Source organism: Euleptes europaea, chromosome 1, assembly GCF_029931775.1.
Source record: "Euleptes europaea isolate rEulEur1 chromosome 1, rEulEur1.hap1, whole genome shotgun sequence".
NCBI lineage: Eukaryota > Metazoa > Chordata > Lepidosauria > Squamata > Sphaerodactylidae > Euleptes > Euleptes europaea.
This window is the reverse complement of record NC_079312.1, coordinates 119,162,812-119,181,938: the sequence shown is the minus strand read 5'-3', so window position 1 is coordinate 119,181,938 and position 19,127 is coordinate 119,162,812. Positions and strand designations below refer to the sequence as shown.

At 44.7% G+C, this 19,127-nt stretch overlaps 1 protein-coding gene and 1 pseudogene across 1 annotated transcript in view; one reads left to right on the top strand and one right to left on the bottom strand.

Moving 5' to 3' along the window:
- Positions 1-6,552, top strand: part of ARHGAP44 (Rho GTPase activating protein 44) — a 118,395-nt gene extending 111,843 nt beyond the window's left edge. The window contains exons 21-22 of the mRNA XM_056861437.1: positions 485-862; positions 6,118-6,552. Of these exons, the coding sequence (XP_056717415.1) occupies positions 485-862; positions 6,118-6,257 (518 nt within the window). The 3' untranslated portion in view covers positions 6,258-6,552. The remainder of the gene's footprint in view (positions 1-484; positions 863-6,117) is intronic.
- Positions 6,553-7,142: 590 nt separating this feature from the next.
- Positions 7,143-19,127, bottom strand: part of LOC130476285 (testis-expressed protein 47-like) — a 28,804-nt pseudogene continuing 16,819 nt past the window's right edge.

The window sequence follows — 19,127 nt, the reverse complement described above, 5'->3', positions numbered from 1 at the left end:
CAGACAAGGTACAATAACCACGTAGTGGAGATGTGGTGTCGATAATTTTAATAGGATCGGTACAGTAATCACCATGAATCCTTCATGCAAACGAGACAGGGATCCAGATATAACCCTGTTTCGACAGAGTCTTCTTCAGGATTCAACGTAGACTGCTACATGGCCTGTTCACATGTTGACTGGAACACAAAGATTTAGAAATGAACAGCACTCAGTGGGGGCCTGTACAAGATTTGTGCCTAGCATTCTTTCTCTGGCATGCAGGAAGCTAGCCAAAAGTTGGTCCTTCTCCTAGAGAAGCCACATTAATGCTTCAACTTCATCTTGTAGCTGCAGCCTCTTGTAGAGAAGTTGCATCTAGGCTTTTACCGGTGTTACAGAGTGCCAAAGCAGGCGTGTCACTGCCACGTACAGAAATCCCTTACTTGAAAGCCCATCAGGTGAATGATACTCAACTTTTTGTCTCTCGTCTTGTTTTCTACAGTTTCAAAGAAGCTGGCCCCAATCCCTGCCAAGGTTCCTTATGTCCAGTCAGGTGGCCTGCCCGACCAGTCCCCGGGGCAGCCTTCCCCCGCCAGCCTTTCTCCCACCCCACCGAGCACCCCTTCTCCTTACGGACTAAGTTACCCGCAAGGCTACTCCTTGGGCTCGGGCCCCCTCTCCCCAGCTGCCGCTCCTTCTCTGTCTTCTCCTCCTTCCCTGACAAGCACTTTAACTAAATCGCGACCCACCCCCAAGCCGCGGCAGAGGCCCACGCTGCCACCTCCGCAGCCTCCCACATCAAACGCGTCTGGCTCCAGTCCACAGTCCGTGGAGCACACCATTCTAGACGGCATGTCCCCCGGGGAGAGCATGTCTACAGGTAATGATCACATGGAACGCGGAAAGCAGTGGGGGGGGGGAGAGGGGGTTGCTGGGATTACTGGAAGGGGACATCTGACAGGGAGTTCTGGTCTCCATGCTTGATGGTCCTGTGGGTTGCTTAATGTGCAGCTGATAGGCTCTACAAACAGAGCAGAGGTGGGAACAGCCATTGCAAAGCCGGGCTTTGAGTAGGCTGCCATTACATAGGCGAAGGCAGCGGTTCCCAAATTGTGCTCCACGGAGCGCTTGGTGCTCCACAAAACATCTCCTAGTGCTCCCTGAAGAGATTGGAAAGAAAAATACAATGGTCATTCAGTTTAGTATATAGGTGCTAGGTGAAAATTAGTGCTCCATGACGAATTTCTCTCCTGAAAAGTGCTACATGACTCAAAAAGTTTGGGAACCGCTAGGCTAGGGTGACGGTACAGATTTCTTGGTGGTTTTACCCTTTTTATTTTTTAACTGTGTGCGGAAAATTTTGCCTATCCCTGGTGGCGAAGTGCAGTTCAAGCCATGTTCTTGTTTTTGAGGTCAAATATTTCCTCACAGTCTCGTGCTTGAGGAATACTGTACTTCTCAACCAATACCCCCTTAAGCAGAATAAAGACGCATCCCAATATGCTGCACAAAAACAAATGTATGGCGCATGGAACAAAATAGCAAGGAACGGGGGTATTCGGCATACAAGTGTATTGTTGTACGTCCAGTATGGGGCTTCCTTTCCATCACCTGGTCATTTTGCATCCTCCTGGGGAACTGAGCTGAAAGAAATGGCCTTTTGAGAAGGATCCTGCAGGAGAAGCCGTGAATGCAAAAACCTAGGATGCTAAAGACAATCTTAACTGGGAATGTTCTCTTTGGCCCTTTTCAGACACTGAGGATGTGAGACGGTTGCACTTGCATCCCAGATGATGATGTCCCAGAAGGTACCATTACCCTCAGAAAGTCACTTTTCATAGTGCTGACAATAGTTGCCTGGAAATACTAATATTGATTCAGGTGCAAATCTCCCATCAAATCAGTTCACCAGATTAGAGCCCGCTGCTCATGTAGAGGAATGGGGAATCAAACCCATTTCTCCAGATTAGAGTCTGCCTCTCTTAACCACTACACCATGCTGGCTCTCCTTTTCATTTCCCATTTTGGCACATCATCAAATTTTGAAAAGTCTCAATTACAGTAAAATATATAAGCCAAAAGGCCCATTGAAAGTAACCATGTTGACATTTTGAATCGGGAATGTTCTCTTTGGCCCTTTTCAGACACAGGATGTGGGACGGTTGCACCTGCATCCCAGATGATGATGTCCCAGCAGGTACTATTACCCTCAGAAAGTCGCTTTTCATAGCGATGACAGCAGTTGCCTGGAAATACTAATATTGCTTCAGGTGCAAATCTCCCTCATTTTTACTGTGGGGGTGACTGGTGCTAGGATAACGCACACCTGCAAATCCTTCCCCTGCATAGCTGTGCTTGTTGGATGCCATTTGACAAATAACATTTGCTACATCTGCCACCCATCCCAAAGGCATGGAATGCATTTCTCTAGCAATTAAAAAAAAGTAAACAACCCAGCTTGGCTGTGGCTCAGTGATAGAGCATCTGCTTGGCATGCAGAAGGTCCCAGGTTCAATCCCCGTCGTCTCCAGTTAAAGGGACTAGGCAAGTAGGTGACGTGAAAGGCCTCTGCCTGAGACCCTGTAGAACCGCTGCCGGTCTGAGTAGACAATGCAGACTTTGATGGACCAAGGGTCTGATTCAGTAGAAGGCAGCGTCATATGTTCATTTCTGAAGAGCTTTTTCCTACTGCCTGACAGCAAAGCTAGCACCTCTCTGGGGGCAAGTGGCAAGGCTCTAAAGGGGAGACTCTGTGGTCTGTCCCAGGGTGGAAGCACCCCAGGGGGCGATGACTACACAAGTGGGATTTTTTTTTTCCGCCCATCACTTCAGCCCTTCGATGGTGCTCCAGGTTGAACACTGCCTTTGATGGCCCAGCAGCCATTTCCTGCAGGCTTGAGGTCTCCCAGTGGCCTCCAGAGTAGTGGGGTTACAGATATTGAAGTACATGGAGGTCAGAGTGGCCTGGACATCGGAGGGGATGGCAGCTCCCTTGCTGCAGCCCATGAGGCAGTAAATGGCCAATCTTCCTTTCTAAGCCAAAGGGTGGTTGTTTTTTTCTCCTTCCTCAAGATCGCCCACCAAGAGATCCTCGTGTCGCTGGCAAAGGGGGGGGAGGGGGAGGCCCCAAGTTCTCATGGGTGAACAGACAGACAGGTGATTGTCTTTGACTGGCGTTTGTGTCGTGTACTACTGTGTCTTGTTGCTGCTGTTTCTCTTCTGTGCCTTTCTCCCAATCCTATTATTGTGTCCTTGCAGCTGTTTGAGGCACGTGAGGCAATGTTGGATAGGTGTGAGGGGAATGCTCAGGGTAAGCTGGAGTCCCCACCCCTCTCCCCCAAACCCCTCCCCTCCTTCCGCCACACACACCCTCGCCCTCCTAGCCTGACCTGCGGCTGTGCCCCCTCACCTCCAAAGTCACCGTCCACCATTCACCGGCCTTGCATGGGGGGCCCCACTCGCCTGGAACTGCATGGCTGCTGGAGCCTGCTGCCCTGTACCAAGCTGACTGATAATCATGTTATTAGTCAACTTAGGAGCGTGCTTCTGAAAACCACCGGCCTTCATGCCTGATCCCTTTTATGTGCGGACAGTTGAACCCATTGAACGAAGTTCTTCCCAAACCACAAGGTTCACTCGCTCCCAACCTTGCCGGCCCTTCCTAGCAATGTGACTCTTTCCCTTTGCCATTTTCCATGTGTTCTTCTCTAAAGGGATGTCATGATATTGCCATTAATGTTTATTTAATGGCACTTGTAGTAGATCAGGCCAAGTGTTCTACAGCTGGGTACAGGGGATGGTCAAAGATGAGAGGATGCAGGGCTGTCACCTGGTATGGACACTCAACTTCATGGCGGAGCGTCCTGCAGCTCAGCTGATAACGTAAGCTTCATTCATAATTTTCTGCCCCGCAGCGCATCTTCCATAGGCTATACACAGGGTTGTTTTCTAAGGTCTAAGTTACAGGAGTGTTTTCAGTGGTGACTCTGGGGGAAGTCATACTGTCCTATGACAGAAATCATAGAGTTGGTAAGATTTTTCTTTATGATGCGAATATCTCATCTTTTTTTCTTTTCTTTTTTGCTTTTGGCACATCAGCTCCTTTTTGCCCTCACAGGTAACTGCTCATTTGCTATTCCTGTGTTAACACTGCTACTCAAAAAATATCCTCCGTGAGAAACATGAAATGTTTCATCAGTTCAAGTGAAAAACACATCCATACCTGTGCACCCGCATATGCCAAGCAAATGGCTGATCTGTAGGCACTTCTCCCCTGAGGGGACACGACTGTCAGTCAAGTCAGTCCTCCAGAGCCTTGATCTTTCCATGAATGGCAAGAGGCTTGGTCCTCTAGAACTAGGCCTTGCTTCCTCCTCTGCATGCTTCTCCCTTCTCTTTTTATTGGCTTCCCATTAGAAAGGCTTTCTCAAGCATGTTTTGGCATGTGGAGTTCCCTGCCATAAGATGTTGTGAAAGCCATTGGCTTCAGAAGAGGGGCTAAGATGAATTCAGTTCTATTAGCCAAGAAGGTAAAGTGGGAAAGCTGCCTTTGTGTCTAGGATGTCCCATAGTCTTTGACTGTTGGGAGGGGGAAGTGAACAGGCTGTTGTGTCATAACACTGTTGTGTCTTGTTACACGTCTTCTGGAGCCCTTGAAGTTTTCAGTATGGGGTATTGTGTTTATCCAAAACTATCTGGAAGCTTTGGTTCATTTACAGCTAAGTAAGCCCATCCTGTCCAAAATCCACGCATTCTCCAGTCCCTCCACTTTATAAAACTACCAGGCAATGCGCTTGTTCTTCAATTGCCAGCCACTTTTTAGCTACAGTTTTGAGTGCCACCTTGAGAGGATTTCTCAGAAGACAGGCATTTGCAGCACTGAGTAGCATGGAGACAGGCTGTGAACATTGTAGCATTTGGAGGAAAGGGGCATCTTGTCTTCTGGCTTTAGCCAAGTTCGCAAACATTCTTCTCCCATTCTGGTGTTTTTCACAGGAAGACACTAGCATGTCTTGATCAGTGGTCCCACCTCAGGAGAGAACTTGCTTCATTTGGAACTTCTTCAAGTGCATTGGACTGATACAAATTTGGAGTTCAGCTCAGTTTGTCCTGATCAAAAATATCAATGCGCCTCTCTTGGAAGGGTCAAAATTGTTGATTGCTGGTTGTATTCACATGTTTTTGGTCCCCGCTGCGTGTTTAAGGAGATTAATTTTACATTTATTTGGATGACATATCAATGGATATTCTTCTACCAAAAAGCCAGAGAATCTACTCTAGAGTGCTTGTCTGAGATGAAGTCGCTTGAGGATCAGGGAACCAGGACAGGTTTTCAGTGCTTCCATTTCCTGGGAGTAGCATTATTGCAGTATTAGCCATCCAGATGCCTTCACTAGAACCATCTGTTTTTAGGAAGGGTAAAAAATGTTATTGTAAAAAGGTGTGGTTAAATTTCCCAGTTCACTCTGGCTAGGATTTCATTTTGATACTTCCCTGTCAAATGAGGTAGGGATAGATTTTCTCCTCTAAAGACATTTAAAACAGCCTTCCAAGTTTGTTTACAAGCTACTAATGCAAAAACACTTTTATTTAATCACATATACCCGAGTGTGTGTGAGGGGGTAGCCATTTGTAGAACGTTGACAGCAAACGAGGGGGGGGATGCTCTTCTTTCCAAATATTTTCCCTCCCTGGTCACCTAGATATTCTTCTTATTCGTCACAGGTGAACAGACAAAAGGCTATTTACAAGTCTTTGTTTAAGACTAGTTTGTGTAGTAGTTTGTCCTAAGCACTGCTGGACAGGTAGAGATCTACTGCCATGTTTCCAAAACCTGATTTCCACACTAAGCTAAACTTAGGAGTTGCATAAGTATGAAACCTGTATATTATTTATGTGATTGTTGTTTGCAAGAAAAGATAGTTCTGAAGCACGTCAAAGCAAAGATGCAAACCATGACTATATTATGACATCCCTTTTTTCTGGCATTAACAGCTCCTAGGCTCTTGAGAGTTGTACATTGTGCTCAGTTAGATAAAGTGTGTCAATTTTACGTGTATATGTGTTAGTGAGCAGAATGGGCTTGGAACACCATGATAACGTTTTGTCTTTGTATGTACCTGTGCCTGATTTCAGATCTTGCCCACCTTGATATCCCGTCCATCCATGTAGAGGTTGATGCCACGCTGCACCTGGACCCAGTGGGACAAGTCCAGAGACACCCGGTACCAGGAAAAATCAATTCAGAGGAAGATTCAGAAAGCACCGCCCTATGACACAAATTCCCCTGTCATGGAGCTTGTTCTCTTGTACATATCGGTTCCCCATGAACACTGCTGAAGGAGATGTTTCCAGAGACCTTGTCGAGGGGTGTCTACAGGAGTTCTGCTTGTTGGCCACTTGTGCAAGACTGACAGCCCCTGGGGGCCTGGTGCTAAGCCTGTCTCTGTGGCAAAGGGCGTTGCTGGTGCAATTTCCATTTAATTTATTTTTTTTCTCCTGTTTGTTTAGCCTTATCCAAACTTTGCCTTTTTGACGTGGTGCCTATTTATCCCCCTTAAAAGCTTTCAGACCCATTGCGAGAAGCAAAAATAAATTCTAGTTGCCCTACTTAGGCATTTCATGCCAGCATTATATGAGGGACAGGGAGAGGAGGGTGGAAGTCTTTCTCACTGGGTACATTCCGGAGGACGCACCCACTGGTTTTGGCTGGCTGGCCTTGGCAAGCATGTTTCGTTCTTTCCCCTCTCCTCCTGTTTCTTCGGCTGACTCTGCTCTTTCCACTCGCCAAGTTTCCATCTGTGTTGATTCAAACCCCAGTTCCCTGTTAGATTGGCCAAGGAATGGAACTCAGTTTTTTTGGGGGTGGGTGGGGGAAAGGGTGTAGCGTACACCTGCATCTTTCCCCATTAATCTCTGAAAGCTTGTTTTGTGGAGGACCAGGGAAATGTGTTAAGGTAGGGTGGGTTCGGTACACCTACGAGCCTCGAAACAGAATGGGCGTTTGGCCCGCCGGAATCTTCTGATGGTCCCTTGCCGTTACCAGTTGGCAGGGCTTGCCCTACCGCTCTTTTTTCCCCTCTGAGTCCTTCTGGTTGGCAGAGGAAGCGCCGTGGAGTGTGAGGAAGAGGGGCCGCTACTGGGAGAAGCCTACAATCACTTCATTTGCCTGTGGTGAGATGTAGGCGGGAAAGGTAGCCGCAGTGATGCCTCCTGTAGGCGGAGAAACAGTTACTCGATGAGCAATAAAAGCGTTCCTAACCCCACCCGCTACAGTGTGATGTTGGAACTGGAATCCGGCCAGGTGGAGGCCTCGATCCCCCTTCTCTCAAGCTATATGAAAGGAAGAGGGAGGCAAAGGCCATCAGAAGGATTTGCATTAGCAGTGGGTGGATTGCAGCTCCCCTGAGGGTCTAGCACAGGCCTTGACTGAGTGGAGTGGGGCTTTCGGCCGTGCATGCAAAGACAGATTTAACCTTTTATCCTTTTAAAAGAGATGAGATATATATATATATCTGTTGAGATAGATATATATTTGTATATATAAAGTCTATAAATATATATATTTGGTTTATTTGGGGCCATTCCATCTGAACGGGTGTACAAATGTACAATGTAAATTTAAATGCTTCTAATTATTCTTCCCTTGCCCCCACACGCGATACCTTCCCTCAGGTTTATGGTAAATGTCTTCAAGCTCATCTTTTTTTCCAGCAGCGTTTCTGCAGGTCTGGATGCTCTTGCTTTGCCACAGGCTGTGATCATGTGCAGTTCATCACCCAGAATGGAAGGGGCAGGAAAACAATGCAAATGTTTACAAAAACAAAATAAAAATGGTATTCCGGCTGCTCTTCCCCCTCCCCCCCCCCCACTTCAGTCTCTTGATGTATTTGCTGCTCAAGCAGGCACATTTGCCCATCGGTGTCTTGTGCTGCAATCTTAAACTACTGGCAAAATGGACCCAACCCCCAGCACTGAGCAGTTCCTTTCTTAGGGCAGCCTCCTGCTTTCTCCATTTCTGTCCTCTCCCCTTTCCCCCAATTCATGGTCTCATTAAAATACAATTGATGACTTTTGTGGTATCTCTGTTTCTCTTGTGTGTCTTTAATGGGTTTGGTCGGCCTATTGCGGATGAAATAGCCAGGGGGGAAGGGTGCCTCCCTGCCTGGAGAAAAAGTTCTGGAGGTCAGCTCAGCTGGGCTGAAGAATAAGCCACTTTGCTAATGAAGGGGCATCTTCAAGAATCAGGCTAAAACCATAGCTCAGTGGTAGAGATTTGCTTGGTATGCAGAAGGTCCCAAGTTCAATCCCTGGCATCTCCAGTTAAAGGGACTGGGCAAGTAGGTGATGTGAAAGACCTCTGCCTGAGACCCTGGAGAGCCACTCCCGGTCTGTATAGACAATACTGACTATGCCATGGGTCTGATTCAGTATAAGGCAGCTTCATGTGTTCACAGGTGAATATTAACAGTGGTTAATAAATTATGCTTTTCCTCCTTCTGCTGGCCTGCCCTGCCAACCCTCTGATAAAATACCATCATGACATGGTTGCTTATACTCCGACTGATTTGAATCCCGGCTGAATATTACTTGCCTGCCTGACACATGCTTCCCCCCATGTGTTCTTTCTTCAGTGAAACTGACAAGGGTGGAGGAAAACCTTGTTAGTTTCACCAACATAAATTTACTTCACCCCTCTGGAGAAACTTACAGGGACAGAGGAAAGGCTTGTCAACTTCACAGAAGGCACTTTAAAAAAAAGTATGTACATATTGCTATAAACTCGAGCATTGTGCAAGGGAATGAAATTACTGGTGAAAAAGATGAGTTTCTCTCTCTCACACACACACACATGCACCCCTCGGCTTGTCATTTTCACTGGTGATGGGAGAAGACAGTGAAGGAAATGGCCCTGGTTGCAGATGCTCGTGAAAGAGAATGAGGAATTGGTTTGGGGAGTTGCGGAAAAAGAAATTAAACCGTGGATGGGGGAGCTGTTCCCAAATGTGTATCACTCTGTGGAGACTGTGGTGCTGGCTAAAAATGTGCTTCAGATAGAGTGCATCTGTTTTTTAACACATGCAGCTGCTTTATACTAACATAAGACTGGCTCTCCAGTGTCTCAGGCAGAGGTCTTTCGCATCACCTATTACCTGATTCTGTTAACTGGAGGCGCTGGGACCTTCTGCATGCCAAGCAGATGCTCTGCTACTGAGCCCCAGCTCCCTCCTCAGTGGGGTGGGGGGTTCTTAAGTGAACCAAAAATATAGAAAGGCCTAAAACTCTATACTACCATAAGTCTGCTTTCCTGCATGACCAGCAATAGACTTAAGAAGTCCAACAAGTGCATTTTAAAACTACGTTTCTGTCTTTGTACATGCAATTCTCACAGCACAAGAGAAGTTCTTCAAGTGAAATCAGTCTTATTATATAGTTTCTGTTCTACCAGTTTCAGATAGCTATTCACAACCTTGCATCCTGTGCTTGAACACACTATGAACTGGCTGCAGCCATGGGGAGAGCTACTTGTCTGTGCTGTTTGGCTACATGCTGCCTTTGTTGGCTGCACACTGCTACTGCTACCATGTGAATTTATATGCTCATCACATTGTAACTGCAATCCACCCACCCACCTTTACTTACACTTCAACTTCATCTTTTGCTCAAATTCCCTGTTGTCCTGCTGCATGCGTGCCAAAATCACAGAGAGAGGAATTTTTTTGTCAGTTATGGGACAAAGCCAGCTCCTGCTGCTAAGGTGTAATTTATCCATTCTCTAGGCAGTTTTTTCCCCTATTTCCAAGGCTAGACTGGTTTCCAGAAATTATTGGAATTGGGTCATTTCACAACCGTCACGGATGAGCTAAAGATCCAGGTGGCCTCTTTGCACATGGACAAGGCTTAATATCTTTCCGTCTTTGAATATGGCAGCAGCCCAGAGCTCAGGTACTTGGTGGCAAGCACCACCACTGACAGATGCCGTAGCGACATGCCAATTTCCTTGTTCATTTGCGTTCCAGCCCATGCCAATTTTCCCGCTACTTCCGGCAGCCCTAGGATCAAGGCTCAACTCTTGCAACTTCTTAATATAAGAGGCAGCTGCACACTCCGTGGTCTTGTGATTGGTTGTTGCATGTTTCTGTCTGTTGTGTACCTTAAGAACACCTGTGATGGGTTCCCTGATTAGCCACTGAAAATGGCAGCCCTTCCCAGGCCGGCAAGATGGACAAAGGCCTTGCACCGTCAACCTATTTGCATTTAGATCAGGAGTGTCAAACATAGGGCCTGCAGGCCGGATCTGGCCCCTTGAGAGCTCTTATCCGAGCCAGCCGAGGCAACTACTCCCTCCACTCTTGATTTGGTCTGGCGAGGCATGGCTCAGCCCCCGCCGAGTTACATTTATGTCATTTCCGGCCCTCGTAACAAATTAGTTCAACACCCCTGGTTTAGATAGTACTGCAGTGTTTGGCTCCAGCCCTATTTCTGTTGCAGACATCGGTTCATAAATTACCTAATAGGAGAGAAGTGTGATGTATTCCTTTTTCATTGGTGCCATAAGATGGGAAGTGAATCGAGAGCCTCCCAAAGCCAACTGGATCTGGTTGAGAGTTTGTATGTCCCACTTTCCCCATCTGGTAGAAGCGGGGGAGGGGTGCCATTTCTGCTTTCCCTGCCTGTTGAATCCAGCAGTGCTGGCACTACCACAGAAGACTCTTTTCAACAGCAGCCATATTTGTTTCGGTGCAAAGGGAGAGTGGAAGGAAGGTGAAATTAGAAGCCACCATGTCTTAGTTTACGAGTGATCTTGTATTATCCTTTCCCCCCCGATTTATTATTGCGGCATTAGCCAGAAAATATACAAACCTTGTCAATAAAACTGATTACGTGATAAATAATCTTTTTGTACAAAATCCAGATAAAATTATATCAATTAAAATTCACCTTATTAATACTAATTCCCTTTTCCAAGCGGATTTTAATTGCTGCAGAGTAATACTTGGCTACCTGCAAATAACACTGAAAGTCTCCCTCCTATAAGAGGAATTTAATTTTTTCTTCCTCTGAACTGGCTTCCATTGTGTTAATAAGAGGAAGAAATTAGCTTCTGATTAATTCCCTTATAATAGATACACCTAAATAGAGCATGACTTGCACTTTCCATTTCACCTGACCTGCAAGGGCATGCCCACTCAGATCTTGATAACTTCCTATACTTTCCCTCCAGGATTGCTGAAGGCAAGGCCGCCCCTCTAGCCAGGGTTAGGGCTCTCCTTTGCTTATTTAGCTCTCTGTTTTTCTTAGGTGGAGACCAAGTACTAGCAGGGAAGTGATGCTTGTCCCCCAAAGCAGAGAAAACTCTGTTGCTCCACAAATTTGAGTCTGAGATTGGTCCCGAGATTTTCTGGAGGCTACTCTTCTAACTTGGTTGGTTTGGTGTGGTATGGCCTTCCTTTCCTCTGTCCCTTAGAAGCTCCTTGATCCATTGATCTTGAGCAGCATAATTTTAAATCTAATGTTTAAGAGAGATAAGGACTGAAATAAATCTTGCCACTGACAATGTAGCCTTGGGATCCCTGTCACTTAATAAAAAAGGCATTATGTCAGACACAGAGACATTAGATTTATATGTTAAAAAGGGAGAGATATAACATGATCTAAGTTCCTCATAAAAGCGGCATACCAAAAGGACATGAGCTAGTGAATCAATAGAGCCAGAAGAGCAAGGACAGGTCCTGTCTGGGTATGGTATGTTCAAAATTCTGGCTTGCATAACCATAGAGGGGTTAGCATTCAGTCTAGCTAAACAGAAGGCTCTAGAAAGACGAGTTGTCAGATAATAAGTATAAGTGGGCAAGGTGTGGTATGGCTGCACAGCAAAAAATGTGGCTGCTTTTGGATGAAATTCAGCTAGGCAAGATATGTTAAGGTTACTGTAGAGGACCTGTGTTACCAAATGGGATCTTCATACAAGCATATAAACATCACTTGCACTTCCATTTGCAGAAAAAATCCCAACACATGAAACATCTTAACAGATTTATTTACTAATTCCGTTGTGGAGAATGAAAGTTTTTTCTGCAATACTTTCTACTAATAATGTGCTGAGTTGCTCTATCTTTAACAAGTTATCCATTTAGACTTGTCAGAGTACATGCTTTTTAGAGGACGTGTATGTTTAATTTTCTGTATTCCTTTTTTTAAAAATCTTGGCTGTAAAAACAGTTGAGAAAAATTAAACCATCAAGTCTAAAGGACAATTATTGGTGCAGCTTTATGAAAACTCCTCTTCAGGAAGTAATCTCCAGCAGGTCTCAGATTTTAAAAGCTGTAAAATTGAGACAATATATAGGCATGGTAGGAGGCGGGGAAGATAGCTAACTTTGAAAATTTGGTTGCTTAAGCAATGTTTTTCATCACCTGCAGAACAGGATACAGACTGCATCCTTTTCAGCCAGGTCAGGTAATTGTGCACATAATTAAGATGAGCATGGGCCCTTTTTCTTTTGTTTTCTTCATTCCAAAGCTGTCACAGAGAACAAATTCTTGCAGGGATTTTGTTTGCTTTTGCTGTTAACATTGATAGCCGTTACAGTGGAGCAAACTTTCAATCGCAGAAATGTATGCGGCACCCAAATTCTGCATGAAATTACATTTCCCTTTGCAAACTGTCGTATGGGTACTGATTCAAGAATGTGTATAGGGTCTAAGGTCTCAAAGCAACTCTATTCATTATTTTCACAACTACTATCACAAAACCAGACCCCCACCACCCCTTCCTTCCCTCGCCCTAATGATCACGTGGAAAGCTCCTTTTCATCATGCAAGTCTCCGTTGAAATTCCAAAGATGAGGTCTTGGTGTCCCAGTAACACTTTGTTCCAGGTGTCATGAACGTGATCTTCCTTAAATGTTCCTAATGGGAAGCAGGTTCCCTTTTCGTGCAGCAGCTCATTCAAACCATGCCTTTACCCACTTTGGCAAAGGCCACACGACCTCTGTTTCGGAGAGGAAAGAAATGGGCTGTCAGGAGAACCTTCAAAGGTCTGGAGAGCTGTGCTAGGCAGGCTGCTATACTATGGAAGGTTGTGTTTTCTTCCCAAGACAGAGCAATTGCTTAAGCCACTGGACAAGCTGGTAACTTCTTGAGCGCAACTGGATTTCTGCCATTCCCATTTTGTGGCTCAATAGAAAATTGAAGGTAACAGAAATATACAATATATATCTGGCCACTAACTAAGCATATAATAATAATTAATAAACTTTGATTTATATCCCGCCCTTCTCCGGCAATGCTGGATTCAGGGTGGCTAATAATTAAAATACCATAAATAAATAAAGTTTCCACTTTCTCCACACTGTGCCAATTTTCTAAACCTTTATCATGTGCCTCCCTAGTTATTTTTTTGCTGAACTCTAAGGTAAAGAATCACAAAGCACCACCATATTATACCAAGAGGCCAGTGATGGCCCTTAGGAGCAAGAGAAGGGCATCCTATACATGCTCAGAGTTGTTCACATTATTGGCCAACCTAAGGGCACATGCATGAAAGTCTGGGCATTGTGTGCCTGTGCTCATAGAGGGTGTATAAATCTAGTTCTAATTGTGGAAGGTATTGTGTTTAAGTGGCATTGGCATGCAAAGGTAAACAGATGCTTCTGTATATGATAACCATCTTCAAGTACTTGAAGGGCTGTCGTATAGAGGATGGTGCCGAGTTGTTTTCTGTTGCCCCAGAAGGTCGGATCAGAACCAACGGGTTGAAATTAAATCAAAAGAGTTTCTGTCTAGACATTAAGAAGAATTTTCTAACAGAGTGGTTTCTCAGTGGAATAGGCTTCCTTGGGAGGTGGTAAGCTCTCCATCCCTGGAGGTTTTTAAGAAGAGGTTAGATGATTCTATGACCTTAAGCAGATGATGAGAGGGAGGGCATCTTGGCCATCTTCTGGGAATGAAGTAGGGGTCACTTGGGGTGTGTGTGTTGGGGGGAGGTAGTTGTGAATTTCCTGCATTGTGCAGGGGGTTGGACTAGACGGCCCTAGTGGTCCCTTCCAACTCTATGATTCTATGTATGTACAGGTAGAAGAATGTTCTCTGGGTTGGTATGAGTGCAGGCTCCTGTGCAAGATAGTTCTAGAGCTTTCGCAAAAGCGAAGGACTAATTCTACATCCCCTTACTGCACACTCTGTCCTCTAAAAACATCATTTGCAGGTAATCAACTCTGTTCTCCTTACTCTTGAATTCTTAAAGTGAAAAATAGTATATCAGTTTTATGAGCAAAACAGGGGTCCATAACTTTTTCCATGCAGAAATCCCTTTCTTCATGGACAGAGTTAAAGTTAACATGACTGTGATGTAGCAGTTTGTGTGAACAAAGCAAGACAGTGTCAGGCCAAGGGGTACTTTCTTCTCCTAGTTTTAATACAGGAAGAGAAAACGTAATACAAACTGTGCTCTGACTTCTTGGGCTCCCTTCTTGTATTACCTAGCTGAATTTTAAGGGCTTGTTCACTGTGGTGCTAGTGAATGGGCTGAAATAATCTTAACCAGAAACCCTGTTAATTTCTTCTCTTACTGCAAAGCATTTAGTGAAGGAAGCTTGGAGAAGTGCATAGATTTTTTTTTTTTAATCCCTCCAGACTGCCATTTCTTAGGCCTGTTTATCCTGTAACAATCATGGGCCAACAATGTCATTTAAGAAAGCCCAGTTGAGATCAAGGTAACATGTTCTCACAAATCTACGCTTATTGCAGTGCAATGAATACTGAATAGAACAGCAGGATACAGCAGCTATGGCTCCTACAGCAGCAGGCAGGGTTATTAATATAGCAGGTGGATGTGGAAAAGGTTTGTCCAGGGCCCAGTGGATGGTGTTAATCTAGTTTAGTGCCAGACTACTTGTGCGATGGCTCATGCACCAATAAGCATCATGCGAGTGCCAGCATGCTCTGCGAAGTGTGCCACTCATCATACTGTACCTTTTGTAGTACACAGGGAAGTTAAACTGATGTTGGGTCTTCACTTCGAAAGACAAGCCCTTCAACCAAAACAAGTGCCACATAATTGCAACATTGACTCACTGAATCCAAATTAAATCTTGCTAAAGGCAAAGGGCCTTCCGTAGTTTTTGTGATGAGGTGAAAAAAAAAAACCAAATGAGTTTTTTAGGCTATGAGCCCTCGTTGCCATGGGGCAGCAACAGAAGACATCACCGTATAGACCTGGGACGGCAAACTCAATTGTTACGAGGGCCAGATATGACATAAATGTCACTTGTTCGGGCTGGGGTATGCTTCACCAGCCCAAATCGGGACTGGGGGGGGTGGGGTGGCTGCCTCAGCTGGCTTGCAGGCCAGATAAGAGCTCTCAAGGGGCTGGATCAGGCCTGCAGGCCTTATGTTTGACACTCCTGATATTGGCCTTATTTCACAGGTGTGGGATTTAGCCAGAGTATATAGTATACAGAGGGTATCTATTCCTTTGTTGTTGTTCTTTTAAAAAAGCTTCATAGTCATTTACCTAGCACATGTGTGTGGCTTTTTAAAAAAAAAAAAAACAAGCCATTGCAATTACCAGGTTCATAGATTTGAGAATCAGAGTCGCCTTTTTCAATAGACTGCATTCCTACTGATGCTCATGATACAGCTGCAGCTTACTGTCCAGTTTTTACTGCAGTCAAATGTTTTTCTGTTGCATTGTCCACATGATAGCAGTAAACTACTACTGTATGGGGAGAGCAAGAAGGAGGCCATCTTCTAGGCATGGAGTAGGGGTCACTGGGTGTGTGTGGGGGAGGTAGTTATGCAGGGGGTTGGACAATATGACCCTGGTGGTCCCTTCCAACTTTATGATTTTATGTTCCCTGATGTGCTCCTCACCTCTTTCTAAGGTCATTCTTGTTGTCCGTCCCAGCTGCTGGAGTGAGATTACTTAATATGGGTGTTGTTGTACCAAAGCTGAGTGTGAGGCTATTTCCTTACTGGCAGGCAGTGCCAGATTTACGTATAAGCTAAACAAGCTATAGCTTAGGGCCCCACTCTCTTGGGGCCCCCAAAAAAATTTAAAGGAAAAAAACTGGATGTACATTTCCAAAATATAAGATAAAAAACAAATATTTGTTTTTGCCAAATGCCAATGTGTTTGCATTATTAAGTTTGTTATGAATAAAAAATCATTTTAAGTTAGAGCTTAATAATTATTTCACTGTTAATATACTCCTTCTTAATTGTATTTCGGTTCAACAATTACTTTGATAAAATATATATTTTGTTATGTGCAAATAGCGTTAGATACCTATTAGGTCCATAAATTACCATATAGCATATATTCAACACAAAAAACAGCGACAATTTGTTGTTGACAAAGGACAACTGGACATATAAAGGGCCCCATTACCTTCAATAGCTTAGGGCCTCATCAAACCTAAATCCGGCCCTGCTGGCAGGTCAAGCCATGTTTGGTATACTTGTTTATACTTGACTCTTTGCTACAGCCAGGAACCAAGCCTTCCTACTGCAGTCTGTTTTGCCTCACCAGAAGCAGGTAGCTTGGGGAGGCCCCTTGGCTCAGTGACTGGGGCTAAATGCATTCGCTGGCTTCACCAGACAAAGGGTTGCAGCTAGCAGAGTTGAGAAGGCCTTCTGAATGAGATGATGGAGACCTGCTGCTAGTTGGACCAGGCTAGACAGCTGAATTATGTGATTTAATTTAAAGTGCTATCATATGTTCTGATTAGTCATGTACTGATTCTCCTAACAGCTGTGTCAAGTAACAATAGGGGCTACAAAACTGACCCAGCATCAACTTCCCTGGAGGAGGAGGAAGAGTAGGTTTTTATATGCTGACTTTCTCTACCACTTAAGGAAGAATTAAACCGGCTTACAATGACCTTCCCTTCCCCTCCCGACAACAGACACCCTGTGAGATAGGTGGGGCTGAGAGAGTGTGACTAGTCCAAGGTCAGCCAGCTGGCTTCGTGTGCAGGAGTGGGGAAACAAATCCAGTTCACTAGATTAGCCTCCACCACTCATTTGGAGGAGTGGGGAATCAAAACTTGGTTCTCCAGATCAGAGTCCATCGCTCCAAACCACCACTCTTAACCACTACACCATGCTGGCTGGTGGTGATAACTCTTGTGATAGATCCCCCTTTCCTTCCACACTTCTCATTCTAGATCCCATCTAAAATGGCACTCACTTGAATCCTGCCTTGCTTACAATTTGGCTAACTCCAGTCCCTTAACAGTGAATAAGCCATACATATTGTTTGTATGACTCTTCTGTTTGGTTCAGTGCCTAACACCTCATTGCCAGTGGATACACTGGGTTGCCAAAGATGTTCTATTCAATAATGAAGGACTCAGTAGGAGAACTGATTGCATTAAACAGACATCTGATCTCAGAGATACTGCTGAAGCTTGTAGGGATCCTGCTTTACAATGACTCTAAAGGTCCTGATTCACCCACAGCCTTGCTGCTTAGTCTGTAACAGAAGTTGGCCATACCTGAGTCTATAAGGATGTCCACCGGGGAGTCATAGTAATGCAGGTATTGGGCAGGAGTTAGCAACTCCTGGCATTCCAGAAGGTGGCAGATGGTGTCCTGGGGAATAATGAGCTCTGGTACCTTAGCTAGGATGGTGTCTGGGAGGTTCTGGGGGCTCTGAAGAACAAAAAAAAAAAAAAAAAAAAAAACGACTCATGGACAGAAAAATCACACAGTCCTAGAGCAGTGACTATTGTAACCTGCATAGTATTTGCTGGCCTTCCTGGTTTTGTTTTGTTATTTTTTGGGGGGGGGCATGTGTGTTTTTGGTATCTAGGTCAATTAACAATACAAAACTCTGGGCCTGAGAACATTGTCTGGCACAATGAGGCACTTTTGGAGAAAAAGATAATGCACAGCCTCTTATGACAATGGGCATATGGTAAAAGAAAAGTAAAGGTGACAGAACAGGTTAATGGCAAGCCAAACCCACACTGGTGATAGTTGTATGGCCCATACCTTGGGGTACCTCAGAAGGTGCTTGCCAAGTTTCAGGAGTGTTGCAAGGCACTCACAGATAATAGCCTCCTCTGGTTCTTCATGGACTGAGTCATAGTTCAGGTGTTTCTCTGGCATATTCAGTACTTTGTAATGCCACTGTTGGAAAAGCCGGGAGGGGAGATTATGGGACATCACAAGGATCTTGGCATCCAAGACCAGCGCTCTGAAACAGGTCAAGAAATCATAGCTCAGAAGCCACACCTTCTTCAACAGCTGTGGGGAACAGGGAATATCCTATGGTAGGTGCGGAGAGGTAGGAAATGAAGACGGTCCTGCACAAGCACAGAATATTGGCCTAAACAGTTCAAGCATTCAGGAAAAAGGATTTTTAAAGAAGGTTCATACATATGGAAAACTAACACATCACAGACAGGAGGGGTTTGCCTTCCCCTTTGCCTTCCCCTGATGTGCAGCAATTAAGGAAGTCTTTTCAAGTGGAAAAATATTAGCACAATATGAAAATATGGACACTCAGCTAAATTGTCAGTCAGGGGTTGCCATATCCTCAGAGAGAACCTCTCTAAGAATGAGGATTGGTCCTTAGTGTTTAAGGAGGCAAATCATAAATGTTCACATCACTTCTTCCAGATACCCTTCAACAGAACTTTCTCCTTGCCAGACTATTTCCACTGGTTAGAAATCCATACATTTAGACAAGCTTTCTTATTGGCAAGATGTAATGCCTTAGACTCAGCCGAGACACAAGGGCAATACAATAAAATTATCGCAAAAGAACGAAAATGCCCATATTGTCCAGATCAAGCAGACTCCCTAGCCCACATTGTTTTAGCATGTCCACAATATAATACTGCACAAAATAGATATATCATTCCTGGATAAAACAGCTAAAGACACTTTCTGAGAAGCGGATACTGCATTATCCACTATCAAGTAGATCAGTCAATTGTATGAGAGATGTGGCAACTTTTCTCTTTATAGTGTCAAGGAAAAATTAAATTTCATTTCCCTTTTTTAAAAGTCTGAAATGGCAGATGACTAGCCAATGCCTGTTAAATATAGGGAAAAACAGAAAAGAAAGAAGAGAGGTTCATACAAGCATATATATCACATGATCGCTCACTGCTCAGTTACTTATCACTTGA